Raw genomic sequence first — 16,668 nt, 5'->3', positions numbered from 1 at the left:
GAGCTGGTCGGATGAGTTTTCGACCCCCTGAATTCCTGAAACATCCACCTAATGAAAGCTTGTACCACAGTACATTTGCTGCTCTTTAAATTGCGACAGGATTCTTAGCTGTCTAGCTGCAAAATGAACAATTTCACCTGCATTTATTTTAAATACAAACAAAGTGAAACTGTTTTTTTAAAAAAAGCAGCTTATTCTGTGGAATAGATGGGAAGATAACTGATTTGTTAATCAAACAAATCTAGATACTCTTCTAGACACCACACTAGTGTTTCTGTCCATAGTCCACAATGCTCACAATTACCATAAATTCTGATGCACTGGCACCACAGTTATAACCTATCCTCAACATTTATTTCCTACTACAGATAGCGTTAGAATTAGGTCATAAAATACGAAAGTCAATGCCAAGGCTTCACTTGACTTTAATGGGGACTAGATTAATATATTCATTCGCCTAGCACCAAACAAGAGATAAATTTCTACATGCTAATTATTAACACATGCAAAGTAATGGTAGATCTTCAGGACATCCAACTACCCATGGCAGCACATAAATTCTAGAGCTCAGGTACATTTACTGAATGAGAGGGGAAAGACTGCATAGCTCAAGTGTATTTTTATTGCAAATCTGAGTATTTTCAGAAGATAAATCATACCGTGATGGTTGCAATCTGTTTCACAAGTGAGCTGTTAAACATAAGAACTGATGACTGCAAGGTTGAATTTGCTTGGAACAATAATTATTTATGACACTTTATTACAGCATAACTCATAAACATATGGTTACCTTATTAGAAATTAAAATTCATTTTCATATAACTCTCAGCATGATATTACACCAGCATAACTGAAGCAACTCCAGGGGACAACAAATAATTCCAGTTCAACTGTTCCAGGGCTTGACAGTTGCAATATGCAATTTCAACTAATTCTCTTGTAAATACATAGGCAGGTTTTGATAACACAAATCCATCCACAGGCAAGTACAGGCATAAATGTTATTATTTTCCTACCAGCTTTGGAGACTGCATAATTTATTTCTTTGACACAAAGTACCATTAATTTGTTTGACATTTGCTGCTTAAAAAAAAAAAGTGTTTTTTTCTTTTTTGGCCTTATAGCTAACATAGTTTCTCCACTTCCAGATGTGTAATTGTGCCTTGTAAAAAAACAACAGCAGCAACAACCTCCTGACAGCATATACAAATTAATTAATTAAATGAATAAAATAAACAGTCAGATAAACTTGGTATAGTCTGGATTATGCTTCCTCCCTGCCAAAATTGTGGGGAGGGGAAATACATGGAAGGGCCAAAAGTTCCTTCATAGACTCACCAGTTAGTTCCTTCCTATCAAGTTCTCAGACCACATCAACTCCTAAATCCAATCTGGTAACACCTGCTTTCAAAATCACAGCAAAAATTCAACACTAGGCCTTCCCATCACCTCTAAAACCTTTTGATTGTTGTGTTACTCTTGCTTCCTCCCCCAGCTTCTTTTATCATGCAGGGGCAAGAGAACAACAAGGAGGCAACATTAGGAAGCCAAAAATCCCTTCCATCCTCTGCTGATGTAAGCTTACTATTCTCCATAGTACCGATAAGTGTTAAGTCATGCCCACTCAGACACATCCTGACAGCATCCTAAAGATCGTAATCTAAGGACTAATAACAAACAGGCTGTGCATTCCACTTGGCTGTAACTATGCTTTCCCCGGCTTCCCACTCAGGGGGCACATCTAAAAAGCAAACTTCCTCCCACTCAGGGTCTCACCCTAGATCACTCCTTTGGGCCTCTTCTCTTCTAGGACCCAGCCAGAAACACAATTTAGGAACAGTTTTACCATTATTATCCACATGTCCCGTGCTCTGTATGTGATAAGTGCTTGTATGTGATATACTTGGCATATACATTCTGTTTGCTCCATTATATACCTAGCAATCTCTTTTTGAGAATCTTTTCTTTTTATGTGCTTTTGGGTAGGATTTTATGTCAATGTTCAAAAGATTGATTTTAATGCTAGATGCAAAGAAGATTCAAACAAATAGGTTTTTTGTACTGTTTGGTAATGACAGAATTTTGAATGTACTTTCATAAAACACATTTCGTGGTAGGTGAGAACTCTTGGAGGAGGTTTAGTATGTAATAAAGTGTGAATTAGATACAGAAAATTCCAATTTATTTTTTGAAGTGCTTTTTGGGAGTGAGACGGACAAGCAGAAGGATGGTCATTAAAATAAAAATAGATGGGGAAAACCCAGCCAAAAGTCCATACATCACCACTACAAATACTGTATGTACAAATATATTATACATCACCAATACAAATATGGCTATGTGATGCGATAGAACATTTACTTTTACCTCTAGAACCATAAAATGATATTGTACTGGTAACAATGAAAGCACTGTGCCAAAAATGGAAGGGGAAGTAGACTGTGGAAGCAAAATTAATTAATTAATTAATTAATTAATAAGAGACTACCTATTTCACTATAGCTCCTTCCCTTTACGGTCTTCTCATTCAGCACCCTTTATCTGAAGACATATTTGACTAAATGCACAAATCACAACACACGGTTATCAACTAAGTTGATCAAAGACTTTAAACATTGCTCTATTTTTTAATTGAGTGGTAACACAAGCCATTTTGGGTACAAGTGATGGTTAAAACATTCCCACTTGAAATGTAATTACTGAGGTTCTCTTTAAACTAAAATGTAAATAGGCATTTTAATAGTATTCTAAACTGTATTTGATTTACTTCCCATTGATTGCATTATTGCCTTAGTAATTAGACATCACAGTATCCTTTCTGTGCTGATTTTCTTCCACCCTAGGTGTTACTATCTGTTTTAAGCTATAAAATGTGCTGGCATAGCATTTGGGAGAAAGTGGGTGGTATTCAACGTAATACATTTTCAGTTGTTCTGTTGGCACAAGCATTTCAGCTCCTCTCCTCCTGTGCACTGTTCTGGGGTTCTCCTAACCCTCCCCCTCCACGATACAATTTTGGGGGGTGCAAGTAGGAGGAAAGGAGGGGAAAAAACCTTATGCAAGCAGAAGTCCTTTTGCTGGACTTCTGCTGATGGGGCTAGTTAGGTGAATCCTGCCCAGAGAGTCTAAAACTCTATTTTTTGATTGATACATAGTCACATTTGCCTGGCTTTGAGAATTATAAAATGCTCTATAATGAAAATTTACAAGCATGCCCACCCCAAACAACCAGAAAAAAATCCAAAATGGGGGGCAAAGCTAAAATGGGTGGGGGTAAACGTTTGAATGAGACTGGGCATCTTCATTGGGCACAGGATACCAGCAGAGTCTTGGGTGGTGAGGAAAACTGGTGGGATGGATGGATGAGTAGCACTCCATTTGTTGTAGTTCCTCATCTGCTTTATATTAAGGGCCATTTCAAAATGATCACTATTGGGCCACCTCAGTGGTAAGAGAAGGAGTGTGATTCCTTAGATAACTCATTTATTGGCCCTTTGATAAGTTGACTGTCAATTAGTGCTAAAAGATAGATAAAGGTAGTATTTCATTGTCAACAGAATACTCGGCTAAGAGCACTTAATTCTTTTACATACTCATTCGGAGCTATAACCAAAGGAACATATTTTTTAGTCAGTTTGAAATCAAGAGGTGAAAAGATCTTAGTTAATGCCAACCATTTTTTTCTCAGTCACTCAATTCCCAAGAACAGAATATAATCAAAATCATTACCAATTAAATGTGCAATTTAGCAGAATGAAGCAGGACTGTTAGGAACAAAAATAGTACAAAACACTATTAATTCTATATTACTTGTCTGTGATTATTTTTCTAAATGTCAATTAGATGTTTTTACCAAAGATTAACAGACAAGCTATTGAATATGATTTTATGCTCATAATCCAGCAGTCTATTTAATGAAAGGGGGGCTAAGAAGTAAATAAACAGGAAATGTTGCTTTTACCTCTGCACAGCACCAAAGATAACTGAATAAGTAATTGACCTTTCAAAACAAGGACTCCGATCCAGTCATCCAGAAACCAAGTGCACCTAAGAGGTTTCCAATTAATCCTCTAATTTAAGTCCTATGTCTCTTTTCTATGAAATATAGATAAAAGGTTGGAAATCACTCCAACTGAAGCAGCACCTTCTGCAGAGTGCTAAGAGGGCCAGCCTCCTTATTAGGAACTAAAGGTCAATACAAGAAAAAAGTCTCTGTAATATCTACTTTTATTTACTTCTTGTCTTTCTCATCTATTAAGACCTGGAAGAGCTGAAATGAGAATGAAAAATGATAACACTGGCAGACTTCAGCAACAAGGCTTAGTCAAAAATTCACTGGGAAGCTTCAGAAACTCTAGAAAGTTTAAAACTTTGGTTAGATCAAAAATCAGCAGTAAAATAGCAGAGCTGATTCAATGTAAGTAAGTGTAGAATGGTGCACAATGGGGCAAAGAGAGAAAGAGAGAGAGAGAGAGAGAGAGAGAGAGAGAGAGAGAGAGAGTTTCACATATAAGTTCAAGAGGCCTGAATTGTTGGTGACCAACCAGGAACAGAACCTCGGGATCATGGCTCAATGAAGATATCAGCTCAGATGTGAAATGGGTAAATACCATGCGAAGGATCATTAGGAAAGGGATTTAATATAAAACTGCCAACATCATCATGTTGTTATACAGTCATGTGGCATGACTGCACTTGGAATACTGTATACTGTTCTGGTCATCTAACCCCAAAAAAGGAAGTTGTAGAGCTGGAAAAGGTTCAGAAAAGGGTAACCCAAGTGATCAAGGTGTTGGAGAAACTCCCTATGAGGAAAGGTTACAACTGTAAGACCCTCCTGGGGAACTGGCACACAGACCGTCCCTTGATCCATGCATTTCATGAGGAACAGGGCTAACTATGAGTAGCAACTGCCATCACAATCAAGAAGCAATCAATAATTTTGACTTAATTGACATTTTAGCCCTTGTTACAAGTTTCCACTCCTTTCCTCCAGGCAATTCCAGTCCTAATCCCCACACACAGGGTCACAAAAACAAGGCCTTCTGCCTGTACTTGCACTTTACTGTGGTTCTCCACTGACATGGCTGCTGTAAATGCTCTCTGTTTAGTGTGGTCCCAGCAATCCTGGTGGGTTGGACTTCTGAGTGGGCTCCCAGCAGCACCCTTCTGCAGGCTGTGAGACCTGAGGAGACATATGTCCGGCTGCCTTCTGGTTGGCAGTCTTCTGAGCCCAAGGGTCACAGCCAGTGGGGTAATTCCCCAGTTGCTTCTCCCCCCTCCCCCAAAGGACAAGGTGGCAGGTGATGCCTTTTCCCAAGACTCCACGTCCCTTCCTGGAAACAGAGATAGCTGTAGCAGAGCTACAAGCTTCTTCGTCTTGCTGTTTTTCTTTTGCTTGTCAATCAGTCAACTCCCTCTGACTGCTGTCTCTAGGCTGCTTAACCTCAGGAACTCCAAGAGCTCCTCATTAGTCTTAGCTGGTGGTAGCTGTTCCTTGTTCCACTCCTATCTTGGTTGGTTTGACTGAGGTGCAGAAGACTGGAGCCTTTTTGAAGGGACAGTCACAGCATGGCCACTGTGCCCAAGATTCTCCATAACATTTGGGGCCTTTTAGTTTAAAGAAAATGAGAGGGGAGGGGAGGGGAGGGTAGAGGAGCATAAAATTATGCACAGTATGGAGAAAGACGTTTCCCTCCCTCTCTTATTACGGTAAAACTCTGAGGCACCTAATGAACCATCTTGAAAGATTCAGGACAGCCAAAGGAAAGTCCTCCTTCACACAATGAATAGTTAAAACTGTGGAATTTGCTCATACAAGATGCAGTGATGACCATCAACACAGATGGATTTCTGTTTTTAAGATTTTTCCACTGGAGAAGAATGAAAAACTAGTTTTGAAATTAAAATCCATTCTCACAAGTGAGGCCGCAAACACATAGTCGGGATGCATTTCTTATGATGCACATTGCAGCACACAATTCCCTGAATTACATTCTTAGAAGTCTAAACAAGTTAGGAGACAATATAGCAGGGTGTACAGCAGTTTTGATTCATTTCTTAAATTATAATTTTGTTCTGACATGGATACCAAAACCTGAGTTTCAGAACACTTCTCCAGAATATATTGAGTAACAATGCATATGTGGCTAAGAATCTTTCATAATTTGTCTGTCTGGATCCTACTGATATCCTACTGTGCAATATCAGGAGGGGAACAGACAATTGTTATGAAAAAAGCAGCATGAGATGTATCCCTTAGGGGCAAATAGAGAATTAGGGCAGACAGACGATGTAGAGAAACCTACAGTAGTCTACAAGTCAATTGATTCAGGAGGCATGGATGCAACATCCAGCAGTTACTGCAGTGGGAGAATATGTAATTAGAGGAAAGGAGAGCAGAAGCCACCCAAGCTGCTGGTGCCTTCAAAGGCATCCGTGATACAGTCTGAAACTCTGTGATCCACGGAGGATGGACTGCAGATCAGAGGCAAGCACACCACTTGGACAGAGATATGTGCAATAGCACTGTCAGCAACCTGCACTCAAGAAGAGCTGAGGACTGATGCCTGTTCAAGACACAGATAACATGTCTGGATAGAAAATAAAATGCGCTTTCTACAACTGAAGAGGATGGGAACATAGTGAAATTATTCTGAGTGGCTGGGTCGAAATCATGCTAGATTCCCAAATGGGTTAGAGATAGCTGATTCGAGAGAATGGGGAACAACAGATATAGAAACAGATACATGCATGCATATAACAAAACAACCAGGGGAAATCTGAGAGAAAAAGAGTTTTAATTAAAAGCTCTGGTAACAAGCATTTCAAAATGATTATTAAAAGCTTGTAGTCATGAACATGTTATTTGAAGGATACCTGAAAATTACCACCCTCCATTTTATGAAAAATCTGGTATGTTTTAAAACCTTGCAATATGAAATGCAGACATAGGACCTGCACTGGATGTTTAACCCTTCCTCTGTGCTATTTTACAAACTACACAGAGCAGGGGCAGGGAATTATGTATGGGGGATAAATGTGTTCTGTTCACATGCAAAGCTACGTAACTTGCACTTTCTGAACAAATACCCCTGCACAGCTAACCTGTGAAATTTGCACTTTTCCACATATTGTGATGCATACAAAAATAATGCACTGAAGTGTGTGCAAACATGCATGTATCAGTAAAAATAAAATAGAAGAAAAAATTACACTGGGGGAAATTGCTTGTAAAATTTGAATATTTAAATAAAATGAATTAAAAATGAACTTACTGGAGGAAATGTGACTGCAAATGTATTGTTGCCATTTGGGAGGAAGGGCGATCTGAATCACCCACCGCCCAGAGGGGATCCTGTGCTCTGCTTGGGGTGAATAGCCAGGGGCCTCTTGCTAGGGTATGGGAAGAGCTGGGGTGGGTTTTACCAGGTCTCAAAAAAGGTGTGTGCCTCTAGCCTGCATTTATTTGCACTGGGCTTCTTGCTGCAGTGCTGCAGCCTCTAAGGCAGGATCCACATTTCCCCCTTTCCATTTACCCTTGCTTGAAGGAGTGGAAGAGCAGAGGCTGTGGCCACAACCGATACCAGGCTTTGCTGTACCAGTGACATCAATGGAGAGGAGAGCAAGACGACAGAAGAGAGTGCTCAATACATGTGCCTGAAAGGAGGGTGCAGTGGCTGCTATATAAAGGTCAGGAGCGTGGGGCCAAAAGACAGTGGACTTCAGCAATCATTTGGCGTGAAGAAAGAAATAGCCTTGTGGGGGCTGAATACAGATCCCTGCCTGCCGAAAATCAGTCAAGGAGGGGAAGAAAAGTAGTAGAAAGAAAATGTTTAGTTTTGTTAAAAATATTAATGCAAAAAGAGGCCCCAAGCAAAAGTAGAAATCAGGGTGGAAAAAGAGTGGGAGCAGCCTTTCCAGGAGGAAGGGAGCTACCATAAGGCAACAGAATTTATAAGGAGAGTAAGAAAGACGGAAAGGGTTGAATTCATTGTTAGGAGTAGGAAATGCAGGAGTGAACAGCGAGATGACTGCTTCGTAGAGGCAGGAGCAAGAAACTGATCAAGAGCCACCCCCTTTCCAAACAGCTTTTTGCCTCTGCCTTTGTCACCAGAACAGAATGGAGCCCAACCCAGTGACTGTGTAATGCCTGAAATAAGTTGAATTTTCATGCAGACCTTTAAAGGGGAAAAAAATATGCAGATAGACACAAAAATGGAAGAATGGAACTGAAGAATGGAAAATAAAGGTGCAATATAAATATAGAATTCAAATATATCCATCCATGATGATGAGTACATTGATCAGTATGTAATTAATTTCTTGTTGCAATAAATAGATAATAAGTGGCAGTTCACTACTTTCTCTTTTTCTCTCATTCATTCTTTAGGTTTCCCACTTAACAACATGCCACTGCTGGAAAAATAAATGGAGTTGAGTAGACCATTGTTCTACTGTAGAATGCCATTTCCTAAATTCTACCATTTATTTCATACGTATATGTAAAGCTACGTTTGATAAAAAGTGAAGGCTTTCAGTATTGAAAATGAATGTTTGCAAACATGTAGTCCCAATTCCATGTTTGCTAAATTAGGGTGTTTCTGTGGTGGGGCACTTGCAAGAAAGGATCACTTGTGTATGGGAAAGGTACTTAACCTGTCCCAAACCCAATGATTATCTTATGTAAACACCCCTACTATTCCAATTATATTTTTGTGAAATATCAGTGTAACAAATGGCATGGTTTGCATGGGCCTAAAAGATGACCTGTGGTCAGCATGTCCACAACTCAGAAACATCAGTGCCTCGATAGAAAGTGCTTTCTGCAGCCTGAGAGAGAACCTACTGAAATATTTTCCAGTGGATAATTCTGAACCATGCTAGAATCCTATCTGTGTAAAAGGTTGATAGTTCACTGTGAACATGAAGGACTAAACATTTTTTATTTTTTTTTGCCTTGCTAAGGAAAGGGAAAACCTTATTTTTAATTAAAACCTCTGGGAAAAGGCAGCTATCCAAAAATATTTTTGATGTGAACTTGTTTGTTTTTCTGAACCACTCAGAGAAGTTCCATTATGGGGTAGCTATATAACCTTAGTTAATGAATTAATAAATAAATATGAGCACTCTGCTTAAAGGACGGTTCCGTCTATTAGCAAACCCAAATAGTCCTGTGCCTATCAGCTTGAAAATGAAACAGGGCCAATAGAACATGTGAGCTTCAGGTACAGAATACTGATTGCCATTGATCCAACAGGAAGATGGAAGACTCTAACACAGTGTCCTACCTTCCTCACTATGTAACTATAAAAAGTTTGTATTTGAGACTAGCAGCCCTCTAATGCAGTAGTTTTGAACCCCTAGCCACCATGCTGAATCAGGCCAACAGAATGTTTTCTCAAGGGCTCTAGCCCTTCCTCCAAGGTCCAACCATTCTTTTAAGAAAGCAGATGTTCAGTGTAATTCAGCCGGCGAGTCACAGCAGGCACTCTTGGTTCTCAGGAAACCCCCCCCTTCCCATGTGCGTATGTGTGTGTAAGAAGGGTGTGTGTGTTGAGAATAACAAAATAGTGAACCCAGGAGACAGAAAACAGGCTTGGAGAAGGGAGGGGACCTGAAGAAAAAGACATCTGGTATGATCGCTCCCCAGCACCTGCCTCTGTGCAAATGTGTGAGGAGGGTAGCCTTGAAGTTTATGAAAAGTGCAAGGCTTCTTAAAGGGCAATACCATTGCTGCAATACAGAAGATCTGGGGTGGTTAATGGGGAGGAGAGAGAAGATGGGTGGGTAGATGGAGGGGCAGAGACTGCTTATTATCATTGCTATTAGTATTATTATTGATTCAGCACATTCTGAACTAGGATACAATTACTTTCAGATCAGCTGAAGAGACAGGAAACCTTGGATCTCAAAAGAAGCAGTATGAAACACGACTTCTATTTCAATTCCTTTGAAACAATGGAATGAAATTCAGACCATTATCACAGCAATATTTATACTAATTATCTCTAGCTCTAGCTGTCTCTATGACCACTTATGAATACATTTGTGTGTTTTAAGTAAATGTGGCATGAGAGCTGTACCATGCTAAAGACTGCTCTCAAATGAATCCCTAATATAGCAGCAAAAAGGGAGCATTTTCACAGCAACTTCCTGTGTTATTGGTTCTAGGTGAAAAGCAAATAAAAATCCCAAAGTATGTGTATTTAGGGCTGTAACACAACATCTGGCCCAATGGATGAATTTTAAACACTCTAAGACAGCAAGACATAACGGAGAATTTATATTTGATGTCCCGGTGATACTGCAATCTATTCTTTCTCTCTTCTCTCTCACCCACCATCTGTGAAGTAGAATTGTGGTCTTTCTAGATACAGAAGAACCTTGCATACAAAGACATAACAGGTCCTGATGAATACATTCACAATAAAATGGTGCTGAAATAGCATGGTGGAATAACAGGAATGCTTGAGCATTTGGAAGCCCAGTTTACCTGGAGGAGCGTCTCCACCCCCACCATTCTGCCCGGACACTGAGGTCTAATGCTGAGGGCCTTCTGGCAGTTCCCTCACTGCGAAAAGCAAAGTTACAGGGAACCAGGCAGAGGGCCTTCTCGGTAGTGGCATCCGCCCTGTGGAACGCCCTCCCACCAGATGTCAAAGAGAACAACAACTACCAGACTTTTAGAAGGCATCTGAAGGCAGCCCTGTTTAGGGAAGCTTTTAATGTTTGATGGACTACTGTATTTTAATATTTTGTTGGAAGCCGCCCAGAATGGCTGGGGAAACCCAGCCAGATGGGCAGGGTATAAATAATAAATAATAAATTATTATTATTATTATTATCACCATCATCATGTGAATCAGTCTATTTATAAAATAAGTGCAGTCATGTTGGCTCATTAGATAAAAAAAAAAAACCTTTATAGGGGCTAACCAAAGGTTTACAAAATAGTCAGCAGACTTTGTAGTCTTCTTCAGGTCAGATATCATGTTAAACAAAAACAGGAAAAGGTCCGTATGTATGTTTTGGAACATGCAATTTCAGATTAAATTACAGTAGAAACTTTGTTTTCATGATTCACCAGATGATATATGGGATGGGATCACTGTCCTTTCACATGGGTTGATTCACAGAATCACAAAACTGCAGAGTTGGAAGAGACCCTGAGGATCATCTAATACAATCCCTCTGCAATATGTAGCTGTTCCATACGGGGATCAAACCTGCAACCTTAGCATTGTCAGCACCACACTCTAACCAACTGAGCTATCCAGGCAGATTGAGCCAGAAATACTGTCATAAATACATTATTTTTTTTAATTTGAGATTTGTTTCTTATAGCTCAACGCTAGCCCTCTTCATCCATGCATGTATGGGGAAGAATACTAGTAGCTTTTCAGACCAGCTAAGCAGAGCTGATACCCACAAATCTCTTTCTGCTGAACACTCCTTAGTCTTATCTCCCTGTTCCAGCAATATATTTTAACAGCTTGTCAAGGGTGTCATCTCTTCTCCATTTCAAATATAGATGGATGGAAGCCAGCTCAAGAATAATTCTAAAGAAAGCACTTTTTAAAAATGGAAAAGATCCATGAAGGCCAAGCTCATAAACACTAATGCCATAAATAGAGAAAACAAAAAAATAGTACAAGCCAAAGTGAATGCCAGTTTATCACATTAATATATGTACAATACAAAACATTCAGAAGTCATCCTAGAAAACGGAACCATATAGAGAGGGGGGAGCAAAAAGGAAAGGGGGGGCAGGAAGACAGATGTTCAGCCAGGACAATTTAAGGCTGTTCTTCAGGAGTGACAGAAGCAGCAGCAGATTACATCTCTCCTCATCCCCGAACAGCACAGGAAAACACACATTCTGCCCATTATCTGATATTCTACCTTTGGACATTACCTAGAGCAGCCATGGCCAAACTTGGCTTTCCAGCCGTTTTGGAACTACAACTCCCATCATCCCTAGCTAATGGGAATTGTAGTCCCAAAACAGCTGGAGGGCCAAGTTTGGTCATGCCTGACCTGGAGGAATGGTGTCCTATTCTGGTGATGAGTGGAAGCCTTCAAGGCAAGAGGGGATTCTGGGGGAGAGGGAGAAGAACCCAAAGTTGTAGTGTCAGTCTATCAGGTCATCAGACAGCATATCAAACTGGAGTTGTAGGACCTTTGATATTTCCAGGCAGAAAACTCTGACATGGTGCATTGCTCAGGTGAGATGCAACATCCCTCCTTGGGCCAAAAGCCTTATAGTGTAGCCCTCAGGCTTGGAACCTGTCACAGTCAATTCCCATTCCACGTCTTGCCTTTGCTTGTGAGCAGGTATAGTTTAGGATGAAGCCCATGGTCTAAAAAGAGGGCCAATTATCATGGAGTGCTGTCTCCAGGGGAACTAATGTAGGGCTCTCTAGCTCAATCTTTGGGTCCAGCTTGGTGTTAGTGGCACTGGTCCTCCTGATCCAGCTAGCTTCTCCTTCGCCATGTCAGAGGACTAGCTAGTGCCCTGTGATCATGGTCATGAAAGCACGGGTTATTCATGCTTCCTTTTCCAAACATGTCCAGCGAATGTCTGAAGCACCCCAAAGTGCTGGAGAATGAAGATAAGAGAAGATACATTTCAGACCTCCTCGTACTTTTATTCCTGTGCTGGTGCTTTATCTCTTTTTCTTTCAAAACACAAAAGGATAACAATTTTAATCCAAGTTTGAAAGTTTTAAAAATGACTTTAATCCAAAACATGGAATTTTACAACACCAAAAGCTTTGGGTCCCTTTAGGGATGTCTCATTGTTGTTTTAAGCTGCGGGCTAAGAAATTAACAATGACAACTTTTAATCAATTAAATTGAGACTGGACAAAGAAGATTCACAATGGAAGAAAAAAATGTATTCTGTTCGAGGCACTTGCCTCAACCAAACCAGGGTTAGGTACAACAAAAACTGAGTCTTTCTAAATTCACTGCACTCCTCATGCATTACCATTGACACCAAGTGAGGCCTTTCTATTTTGTTACCAACAATAGGTCTCAAAAAGTCATTTATGAAACTCAACATTTTCTGATCAAGACAAGGGAAACAAACAAAGCCATGTTTCATTACATGTTTCATTACATGCTTGAAACTTCAGCACTGAAGGATCATGATGGATGGTATTCCTAGGCATGTTCAGCAACGCAAACAATTTCTGAATGGCAAGTGAGCTAGCTTGTCCACGGAAACCCAGGAAAGGAGGAGACATTGACAAAATTTTCCTGTATGTAATAAACAGGGTTGCTTTGTAATGAGTATCCACAGGAGCACCCCAGCCACAGAGATGGGTTTTTCACCAAGTTAATACTATGGGGTAAACAGTATTTGGAGATCATCACACCTCCCAAGATGCTATCTACAGTCACAACATCTTATTGATTTATGTTTAAAATGTACCTATTCTGCTCTTGAACGGAATACCTCAGAGCAGTCCACGTCATTAAAAGAAGGCCATAAAACCACTTCTAGAAAGCCTACTATCTGTAGATACAGTGATACATGGGTCACATTTTTACCTTAATCGAAAGGCATGATGCAAACAATCTTTGCTTGTTGCCTAAATATACTATTATCAACTGTTATCAATTTGTGACACAGATTATTCATGTCTGGAACAACATACTTGCCACCAGCCCAGTGGCGTAGTGTGGGGGGTGCAGGGGGGGCCAGCCGCACCGGGTGCAACATCTGGGGGTTAGGGTTAGGGGGCGCAAATCCACGGGTTAGGGGGCGCAAATCCACGGGTTAGGGGGCGCAAATTACTTGCTTTGCCCCAGGTGCTGACAACCCACGCTACGCCACTGCATCAGCCTAAGCAGCAGTATTACTGGAATTTATATATTGCAAAGACAGTCACAAACAGAAGGGTGACATTTTAACATGCCAGGAAGTCAGTCAGTCACTTGGGAACTTCGCAATGAAGTTTCCATCTGTCTGGGTCATCTGAACTTTCTACATATAGAATCAAATGAGGATATTATCATTTATACTACCATGAAGATTGAACTTGATAATGAGATGCTCTGTTCTGCTTTTGTTTTAACAGCACATTTCTCACCAGACCACAATGAAGTTACTTTGCGGAACGCATTATTTACCTTCACAATAGGCAGAATCCCCTTGGACAGAGACATAACCACTTTTGCATTCACAAGTAGCTCGCGTGTTCCAGTTCCTGCACTCTGAGTTTTCACCACATCTGTGACCTTGTGCACAAAAATTATGACCTGAAAAATAAAGCACATTCAACAATGTATCAGAGTGAGTGAAAACAATAAAAAGCTTAATCCTAAACCAGCAATTATACTATTTAATTTAGATAGGAATCCTAGCAGTAATACAATATCATTTAACTTCCACGCTAACATAATGTACTTTACTTTTCATAGAATTTTACAATTGGAGGGAACCACAAGGGTCATCTAGTCCAACTCTTTGCAATGCAATGCAGGAATATTTTGCCCAACATGGGGATTGAACCCACAACTCTTATGATTAAAAGTGTCATGCTCTACCGACTGAACTATCAAGGGCCTCACACTATCAAGGGCCTGTGTGCTTAATTGTCTATATTTACACTGATCTTCTACTGAAACTAATCACACCACTTTTAAGAATGCTGTCATAACAGATGCAAAATTCCACAGCATGAGAATCTTCTGTTAAGGGACACATTTTCTTAATGGTACTCCACCGAGAGGCCAGATGCTGTAGCGGGGCACAGCCAGAGCTAGCAATGGTGAGAGCTCGAAACAAAAGTGTTCTGGACTAATTAATCTTAAATAAAGAACACCCTGCTTAAATTTTCATCAACAGATTAGAATTCTCAGTCATACGCAGGTACACTCAGCAGTAAGTCTCACTGGAGCTTTATAAGGTGGGCTCTCAAATAAATATATAGGGCAGGGGATTTAGCTAATACCCCATCAATGGAACCCCTGTGCAAAGACTTCCACTTGAGAAATGGGGTGTTCCATCGTCTCCTCCACCCACACACTCCTACTCCTGAAATTGGTTTGGGGGGGGCGTTTCATGCTGGGAAATCATGGTGCAAAAGAGCTTTTAAGCTCTCTGCCTTGCCTGCATTTAACGTGCAGATTTTCAACCAGCAGGCCTTCAATCACATATGGTTGAAATCACACGTTAAATGTGCATACGATGTGATTTATATTAATATAACAGGTCAGCACACGTTGTTCCAGAATGCAAGGGGAAGCAATTCCTGAAAACTTTTGTGCACTACACACAAACATAGAAGCCTACCAACTGATTCTTAAAGAGATGTTGGGGAGATGGGGACGGACTTCTGTTCCCCAATGTATACAACCAGGAAAAAGCTTTTTTTAAAAAATAAAATAAAACCACCAATGTATATTTATCAAATAAAATGCTGCCCCTTCAAATTATTCTGAAACCACACAGAAATGGGAAGACACTTTCAAAAGCCAGCAAAAATATGGAGGAAACCACCAGGAAAGAAGGCATTGTGAAGCAAGTCTTCAAGATGCATTGGGAGTGCATAAAATGTGGTCAATTCAACATCCATGATCCTCTAAAGCTACCTGTGTAATTATTTTTATATTAATTTATTATCCACCCTTCACCCTAAAGTCTCAGGGCAGGTCGCAACAATTAAAACACATTATTATAATCAAAGCTAAGAACAAAGCTAAAACAATTTGCAATCACAAAAACAGAGTGGGTCCTAAAAATATGCAGGTGTCAAAAATATACTCAGGTGTCAAAAGCCAGGAGAAAGGTGTGTAATCAGAATTCACTAACTGCTGTATAATGAAGATGCCTGACAGACCTCTGTGGAACACAATTGTATATGGAGATGTTATTTATCAGATTTTTGAGCCCAGCTTTTTTCCAGAATGAATCCAAGCGTATCACAAATCCACAAAAAAGTAAAAACAAAACAGAAGCAAATAATAGGTTTCTGCTCCTTAAAAATCCTATTATTATTATTATTATTATTATCACCATCATCATCATCAACAACAACAACCACCAGGATTCAGGGTATTGCTCCTTCTAAAGACAGCCTACATTACGTTTCCATCTTTCCATCTTTGTTTCAATGTAAAGGGACCAATAGTTAAACCATTAAGGATTTCAATAATATTTTTTCAAACTGAAGAAAATGCTTATGTGAACTTAACCTACAGTGTTACTGGCTGATCTCACACTAATAGTATACCAACCGCTCCAATTTTGCTCCAACAAGTCAAGCTCAAAGGAAATGGTGACAGATAGCACAACAAATATGTTAATGGTTATACTGAATCAAAGTCTTATTTAGATGACAGTGAGGTGAAAGTGACTTAACATCAAAACAAAAAAACACTGTGAAATATTACACTAATGCTGCACGTCATTCTAAAATAATGCCAACTTAAAAAAAAAAAAAAAACCTGTCTGTAATATGTTATTTCTTTTATTCTTTTTCCTTTATGTGCAGGGTGAATCCCCCACCCCCCTCTTAACTTGGTTTTAAGAACTCTAGTCTGCTATTTCTTTTTTAAAAATATCCCAGTGAAATCTTTTTCAACGCAGCTTAGCTGACAGAAAGTATGAATTCTTAGAATCCAAGAACTCCATATAGGGGATTTCTGAATCACCTT

At 39.9% G+C, this 16,668-nt stretch overlaps 1 protein-coding gene across 4 annotated transcripts in view; it reads right to left on the bottom strand.

Moving 5' to 3' along the window:
- Positions 1-16,668, bottom strand: part of NELL1 (neural EGFL like 1) — a 391,785-nt gene that overhangs the window by 229,021 nt on the left and 146,096 nt on the right. For all 4 annotated transcript variants that reach the window (XM_080983235.1, XM_080983238.1, XM_080983236.1 and 1 more), the window contains exon 12: positions 14,140-14,268. In XM_080983235.1, the coding sequence (XP_080839361.1) occupies positions 14,140-14,268 (129 nt within the window). The remainder of the gene's footprint in view (positions 1-14,139; positions 14,269-16,668) is intronic.

This window comes from Podarcis pityusensis (genome assembly GCF_964106645.2).
Source record: "Podarcis pityusensis genome assembly, chromosome: 1".
In the NCBI taxonomy this organism is placed as follows: Eukaryota; Metazoa; Chordata; class Lepidosauria; order Squamata; family Lacertidae; genus Podarcis; species Podarcis pityusensis.
The sequence above is the reverse complement of the archived record's forward strand: the minus strand, read 5'-3'. Positions and strand labels throughout refer to the sequence as shown.